General features: G+C 34.4%; 1 protein-coding gene across 3 annotated transcripts in view; it reads left to right on the forward strand.

The window, feature by feature from the left end:
* BMPR1A (bone morphogenetic protein receptor type 1A) overlaps positions 1–4,530 on the forward strand; it is a gene marked incomplete at both ends in the record, with an annotated part of 28,468 nt that extends 23,938 nt beyond the window's left edge. For all 3 annotated transcript variants that reach the window (XM_079713945.1, XM_079713946.1, XM_079713947.1), the window contains 4 exons: positions 1,060–1,357; positions 2,984–3,159; positions 4,187–4,317; positions 4,405–4,530. In XM_079713945.1, the coding sequence (XP_079570071.1) occupies positions 1,060–1,357; positions 2,984–3,159; positions 4,187–4,317; positions 4,405–4,530 (731 nt within the window). The remainder of the gene's footprint in view (positions 1–1,059; positions 1,358–2,983; positions 3,160–4,186; positions 4,318–4,404) is intronic.
* Between the last annotated feature and the right edge of the window lie 3,920 nt (positions 4,531–8,450).

Below are 8,450 nucleotides of genomic sequence, written 5' to 3' on the forward strand. Positions count from 1 at the left end.
TAGGGCCCACTCTAACCTAGTATCACCTCATCTGAACTTGATTATATCTACAAAGACCTTGTTTCCAAATAAAGTCACATTTACAGGTACCAGGTGGACATGAATGGGGGGGGGACATTATTCAACTCGGCACTCACCTTTTTCTGAAGAGAGGGAAGAGAAGAGAAAGGAGAAAGAAAGGAGGCCAGTATTGTGAACTTGCTTGTCAGTGAGCCAGGCTGAAAAGGAAAATGTGATTAGGCATTGATGGGCAAGTGGGAGTTGGCTTAGTTAGGAGCGAACTCTTAGTTGAACATATTTAACTTTATTATTATTTTTTTAAATTTTATTTAATTTTATTTATTTTTGGCTGTGTTGGGTCTTCGTTGCTGCACGCGGGCTTTCTCTAGTTGCGGCGAGCGGGGGCTACTTTTCATTGCAGTGTGCGGGCTTCTCATTGCAGTGGCTTCTCTTGTTGCAGAGCACGGGCTCTAGGCACACGGGCTTCAGTACTTGTGGCGCGTGGGCTTCAGTAGTTGTGGCTCGCCGGCTCTAGAGCGTGGGCTCAGTAGTTATGGTGCACGGGCTTAGATGCTCCGAGGCATGTGGGATCTTCCCGGACCAGGGATTGAACCCATGCCCCCTGAATTGGCAGGCGGATTCTTAACCAGTGCACCACCAGGGAAGCCCTAACTTTATTATTTTAATGGGTCCACTTTTCAGTTTGAAATGAAGAGCCTTTTCCACATTCCTTCTTTATAGTTCTTCATACTTACAGAATCATGTAGATTAATAACATTTCCCTAGGTTATTATATATGTGATCTTTTTCTTAGTCATATTATTATCATTTTTATGATTATCATTAAGATTACTTTAAATTAATTTAAAAAGTCTAGACTTTTATATGTAAATGACAGAAAAAAAATTTTGGTAACATATTCAAGAGATTTTGTCAGATGAGTTAAATTTTTATTACCTGTAGATTATACCTAAGTTATTCTCAGTACCCTAAATGAGCATTCATTATTCTTCCTAGCCACATCTGATAACTAACCTTTTAAATTCATTAATTGAACAGGTTTTATAGCAGCAGATATTAAAGGTACAGGTTCCTGGACTCAGCTCTATTTGATTACTGATTACCATGAAAATGGATCTCTCTATGATTTCCTGAAATGTGCTACACTAGACACCAGAGCCCTGCTTAAGTTGGCTTATTCAGCTGCCTGTGGTCTGTGCCATCTCCACACAGAAATTTATGGCACTCAAGGAAAGCCTGCAATTGCTCATCGCGACCTAAAGAGCAAAAACATCCTCATCAAGAAAAATGGAAGTTGCTGTATTGCTGACCTGGGCCTTGCTGTTAAATTCAACAGGTGAGTGGTTCTTTACCTATAGTTTTGAAATTATTTCAGTCTCCTAAAGATACTTACCTGTTTATATTTGTATTCAGGACAGTGGATCTCCAAACATGTATTTGTGCTTATATAATTATATAAATTGGGTTTTGGGGGGTTTTTGTCTTCGTGTTTTGTTGTCATTGTGTTTTCTGTTTTTAACAAAAATTACATCCTACTCTACATAATTCTTGATTTCCTACTTTTTATTGTCTTAGACATCCTTCGTTTCAGTATATATAGATCTACTTCATTCTTTTTAACAGTGTTAAGGAAAGTTTTCCATTTTATAGCTGTACTATAATTTATTTCATCTGTGACCCAAGTGATGAGCATTAAAGTTGCCTCCAGTTTATCTCTATTATTTTAAAAATGCTTTAATGAATATTGTATTTTATCCATATATAATATCCTTGAATACTTGTGCAAGTATTTCTTCATGATGGATTGCTAGAGAAGGGGCTAGACAGAGAGTATGTACATATTAAGTTATATTAATAGTATGTTGTAGGTTATCCCTTTAGAAAGCGTGCATCAGTTTACACTCCCATAAACAAGGTATAAGTACGCCATTTCTTCATCACTACTTGATATTGTCAATATTTTTAAACAATGAGAATATCAGATTTTTAGAAAACCATTTAAATTGTTTTAATGTTATAATTCTGGAATACAGCAGCCATTTCACATTTCAAAACTCATTTCAGGCCATAAAATAGAAGTACTAGTCCATAATAAAGCAAACATTAAAAAATTTTAATCTTCTTCCATCATTTTACAGTATTCTAACCTGTTGTTTTTATCAGTGGAGTATTTATTGGCTCAAATATTCATCAGATGCTAATTTAAGAAAATATAAAATACATTATATTAATCTCTGCCTCAGAGTAGTTTTCAGAACCTAATAGATCTGGGGACCTAAAAACAAATCATTCGTGTCTTCTAACTCTAAAATTTACTCCAAAAATTGAAAAAAACAATAAACATCATTTCAATATGATTATGTAAACATTACTCACAATAGAGCTAAGTTGGTTGGACCCATAAAGAAATAAAATGTCATCCTAAATCACAAAGGCTCACATGAAAATGATAAAAGCAAATGATTCCTCTCAATTAATTTTCACATTCACTTGTTCTGGGATATAATTATGTACCACTTTTTTAATATTCAGTATTGTTCTCTTTCTTAGAGAGGCACAAAACTTGTTTGGTGACAAAACTTGAACTGATGTGAGGTATTTACTGTCTTTATTTATCCAGCTTAGTATCAATATTCATACTTAGTCTTTCACTGTGTACTTACTAATGATTTTGATTGAGTACTGCTGCAGACCCTGCTGGAGATTTATATAATATAAAGCATATATTTAAAGGGTATATTACTTTTTTAAATCTGAAAGATGCTGAATTTCAAAGTACATCTGACCCCAAGGATTTCTGATAAGGGAATGTAGACATATTAGATAGATAGATAGATCTTTATTTTATTTTGTTATACATATACAGAGAGAGACCCTGACTTTTACAATATGCGACAAAAATAGATGAGAAACGATTTTGTTCTTGGCCCTCAACCTGGACATTGTCTGTCTTCTGTTTCAGTGATACAAATGAAGTTGATGTACCTTTGAATACTAGGGTGGGTACCAAACGCTACATGGCTCCAGAAGTGCTAGATGAAAGCCTGAATAAAAACCATTTCCAGCCCTACATAATGGCTGACATCTATAGCTTTGGCCTGATTATTTGGGAAATGGCTCGTCGTTGTATCACAGGAGGTAGGAGTTTAGGTAGCATGTTTCTGGTTATGTTTGTATACTCATAATTCAAAAAATAACAGCTCCAGTTGTATAATTTAGATGTCGTGTGTGTCAGGGATCCCCAAGACCCCTCCCCGGTTCTGTGATTTCATTAGGACTCCCAGGACTCAACATACAGTTGTCTTCACAGCTAAAATTGGTTACACTGAAAGGCTACACATCAAAATTAGCAAAGGGGAAAAGGTGCATGGGGCAGAAAGTTTAGAGGAAATCAGGTACAAGCTTCCAAAAGTCTTTTCCCAGTGGAGTCGCTTGGGGTTTGCTTAAGTTACTCCAGCAATGAATTGTGATAATGTGTAAAATATTGTCATCCAGGGAAGTTCATTAGAGATTTAGTACCCAGAGATTTTTTTGGAGGCTGGTCACGTGGGCATCCTCTGCCTAGTATGTATCAAAATTCCAAACTCCTAGAAAGAAAGCCAGGTGTCCAGCATAAACCATATTGTTGGCACAAACAGTCTAGACACAGTGACTCACCTTTTCATTAGTTTTATGAGTGTAGGGAGCTGTTTACCAGGCAAGTTCTCAGACACCAGTCAAGTGCCAGTCTTGCAAGCAGGCCTTTTAAGAATAGCAGTTTCAGGTCTGCTTTATTAACTCTTTTCTGCATATATGTTGTCTTTCTACTGCAGAAAAAAAAATAATTAAAAAAATTAAAGCCTCATTCATTAGTAGAAACAATTGTGTACATAAATAATTAGACTGAAAATTTAGGGTAAGTGAGTGGTTCACCTTGCTTATTTTATTTTAAGGGATATTGGTATGTCCAATATGGGCAGCTATGGTGGGGATAGAGAAAATAATTAGACATAAAAAAAAGAGAACATACATTTACTATTAAAAGTGAATCATCCACTCTGTAATCTTTTCTTCTTTATGGAGGGATTTGTTTCAGTTCCATAGTTCAGTAGGAGGTACTGAATGGATTGATGTATTTTGTCCAGCCACCATTTTTGTGCCAACTATACTTTCTAACTCACTACAGGAATTGTAGAAGAGTACCAATTGCCATACTATAACATGGTACCCAATGATCCATCATATGAAGATATGCGTGAGGTTGTGTGTGTCAAACGTTTGCGGCCAATTGTGTCTAATCGATGGAACAGTGATGAAGTAAGTGGAATTCAGTCCCCTTAGGAAGTAATTGCTGAGTGTTGCCAACGATATTTACCTACTCACTACATTCTCTTTACTTTTCAGTGTCTACGAGCAGTTTTGAAGCTAATGTCAGAATGCTGGGCTCACAATCCAGCCTCCAGACTTACAGCTCTGAGAATCAAGAAGACACTTGCCAAGATGGTTGAATCTCAAGATGTAAAGATTTGACAGACAAATAATCATGAGGAGAAATTCTAGACTGCAAGAACTGTTTTCACCCAAGGAACGGGTGGAATTAGAATAAGGATGTTAACTTGGTTCTCAGACTCTTTCCTCACTACACCTTCACAGGCTGCTAATATTAAACCTTTCAGTACTCTGTAGAATACAAGCTGGGAACTTCTAAACACTTCATTCTTTATATATGGACAGCTTTATTATAAATGTGGTTTTTGATGGCTTTTTTTTATTGGGTTTTTATGAACTGCATCAAGACTTCAATCCTGATTAATGTCTCCAGTCAAACTCTGGGTGCTGAATTACCTGTTCATAAAATGGTGCTTTCTGTGAAAGCCTTAAGAAGATAAATGAATTCAGCAGAGATGGAGAAATATACACTTTTACCTTCTACCTGAGAAAATTTAATCTATTTGTATTCTACCTTTGTAAACAGCCTATGGATCATGATCTGTTTGGGATACTGCTTAGTTTATGATAGTTTGTCATGCCTTGATAATGGTGTGTGTGTATGTGTCTGTGTACATACATGCATACCAGGTCCTCTGCTGCCATTTGAATTAGAAGAAAATAATTTATGAATGCACAGGAAGATATTGGTGGCTGTTGGTTTTGTGCTTTAAAAATGCATTATCTGACCAAGATTTGCCAATCACATAAAAGCCATTTACCTTGCAAGTGAGCTAGCTTCTCCACCAACTTTATTTTTTAACATTAAAGTTGATATAAAGGCCAAAAGGAGTTTAAAGTGTATGTAAATTTGGACTGTTTTCCTCCCACCACAAACTTTTTTTTTTATAATTATTATTTTTGTCATGAAAAGCATCCTATCCAAAGTTGGAACTTCCAATGCCATGAACCTTCTAAAGAAAACACTTCTTATTGAAGTGAATACTAATTACTGCATTTGATAGCAATTTAAGTGCCTATAACCATGTTCTGTATTCTTTATTCTCAGTAACTTTTAAAAGGGAAGTTATTTATATTTTGTGTGTAATATGCTTTACTTGCAAAACACCTGCTCCTTTACAACCATATTTTATGTATGTACATACATTCATACTATAGAAACCAGCTCATGTGTACCTCATATACCATCCTTAAGGGAAAAAAAATTAAAAGATCTTCAGAAAAAAAAAGTTGTAAAGTAGAACTACATGTAAATTTTCAGAATTAATTCAAAGTAGTATATCAAGTCTAGGACTTTGTTTAAATATCAAGAACTGACCATAGGTATAGACTTTCATTAAGATGCCATCATCTCAATTCTCCTTTATGAAAGGATCCTCCAATTAGAGATTTCTGTCTCAGAGTTAATATACATTTGTCAACAACTGTTTTAGACATTTAAATCATTTGAGATTTTTGGTTTTATGATTTCTGTTCCGTAAGTTTGTGAAGACAGTGAAGAATCAGGCAAAAAGTTCAATATCTAGTCAGTACCTATATCTATACCATATAGCTGTTATTCAATAAAATGCTACATATATTATGGATGCCTTGTTTCCCCAAGGAGTAATTCTGATCTACTTAAACTTACTATACTTCTGTAATGCCTTTTAAATATTAATGTCTTATTCTGAAGAAACAACTCATGGGTGCATAAAGTGAGACAGTTTTCTTGAATATAGCATAAAATAAATGTGATTATATCGCAACATAGTTAAAAAAATCTTTAAAGGGGAGGAATCAGAGGATGTATCCATCCATTGCCATAAATGTGACTGACATTTAAAGGATGAAATGCTTACATATTTGTCTATACATCAATCACAAATTTGAGACTTGCTTTAACAGTTTTGACCAAGTTTAATAATTTTCATCTTACATAACTCAAGCTTGAAGTGTTCATCAAGATAAGTAAATTTATATATTGATATTTATAGTACCCAATAACTTCCTGTTTGAGAATGTTTTCCCCATCTCTGTACTGAGAAGTACAGGTATTTTTATCTAAATTTCCAAGTGATTTAAGAATACTTATGAGCTCTAATCTACTTAGTGTAAGGTTAACCTTGATTTATTTTTTATTTGATAAACTATAAATCTTGAAAATAATTTGTCATCTTAATAAAAAGATGTAAGGAAAGGCAAATTCTATTCTTAGAAATGTTAAAATAGTATGTGGAAGCAGACAATTGCAGGTAATATATAAGTACAAGAGCATTATGATTTTTTTAATTAAATTGATCTATTAAAAGTGATGTCAAGAAACTTGTTCAATAAAAATATTTTCTAATATTACACGTTCTTTTAAAAGCAAATGATTCGGGCTTCCCTGGTGGCGCAGTGGTTGAGAGTCCACCTGCTGATGCAGGGGACACGGGTTCGTGCCCTGGTCCGGGAAGATCCCACATGCTGCGGAGCGGCTAGGCCCGTGAGCCATGGCCGCTGAGCCTGCACATTCGGAGCCTGTGCTCCGCAACGGGAGAGGCCACAACAGTGAGAAGACCGCGTACCGCAAAAAAAAAAAAAAAGCAAAACGAATGATTCCATTTTTGAAATCCTAAAGTCGAAAAAAAGTTGCATGAAATCTATTTTTTCTCTCCTTTTATTCTTACTCTTAAATTTCTAAGTTCATATTTAAAGAGTAAAAGAGGAAGTATTACATAGTACCATAAATAATAATTTGTAAAACCCTGGAAGCCATTATTTGGTCCTGCTTACAACTTAGCATCTTAAAAATGTGTAGCTTCTGTCTGTCATCCCTTTAAATAACTGAAATATCAAAACAAACAAAAAACCAAAACTACCTGAATATAACAGAAGTTAATCCTCCCTCAAAATTCTCCTTAGGAATTCTCTTTATACTGGTAAATATCAATATCTTTAGAATTAAAGGCATGCATGCTAGGAATTGGCTTCAGTGTGTCTATTCTAAGGTTTCCCTGTGCTTTCTTATTGGACAAGTTTCTGAAGCATAAAATTCAAATCTGGTTTCTCTGGAAATGTTTTCACAAAAGATATTTCAATCAACATTTTGTGTTGCCTTTCCAATTTCAGGAGTGTTTTTGAGCTTAGAAAGTGACCTGTAGTTTTTGAAAATTATGTTTTCCTAGAATGTGCCAGATTTTTTATTTATTCACTCTAAAAAATATTCAGTACCTTTTTTCCCCAGCTGCTTTGCTTCTGTTTAGAACAAAAATGCAATACAGTGTTTAAAGAATCATGCATCTCTAAGTTGGCCCAAGATCAAATTTGATATTGAATAATTTATTCCAGGAAAGATTGTATAAATTAAATTATTTATTTTTCTTTTCATACACGTTTTGAAATGTTTCTGAATATCTAAAATAATTTCAACAGCAGAAATACGAATTGATTTTTTTTTTTAAGATTGTTGCAGCTCTTGTACTGTTTAAAAGTGGTAATATTTATTATTTGCTTGGGTCAGATGTTAAAATAGCAGTGTAGCAGTTCATCTTCTTGCCTCAGTGCTATTATGAGGGTCACAGTGAAAACTGCAGAGAGCTGATACATTCATAAAGAGCAGATTAAATCTAGGGCAGCATCACATGAAGCTATGTGTAATCATCCTATAAAGAAGGTATGTGAATACTGCTTTTGCAAAGGATTAAATATATTGTAATTTTAGCTTGTGCTCTGTACTATGCTTTCAATGGAATTATTTAAGCCCTTTTAGTGACTCTTGTCCTTGCCCACTTAAAAACTAAAATGTAGTATATATTGTATAAAATGAAAGTATCATTATAGCTTAATTAGGAAAGTTGTACATATACGCTGAAAGAAGGTTAAAAACAAGCAGTTTTATTATGCGTTTGTAAAACACCAAAAATATAGATTCATTTTTGATATGTAACACACTAAATGTATTTTGTACAGCATCTGGTTTAAAAGGTGCCTTATTAAGTTTACCATTATTTGCTTTGTTCTATATATAGATTACATCC

Source organism: Hyperoodon ampullatus (assembly GCF_949752795.1).
Source record: "Hyperoodon ampullatus genome assembly, chromosome: 1".
Lineage (NCBI taxonomy): Eukaryota > Metazoa > Chordata > Mammalia > Artiodactyla > Ziphiidae > Hyperoodon > Hyperoodon ampullatus.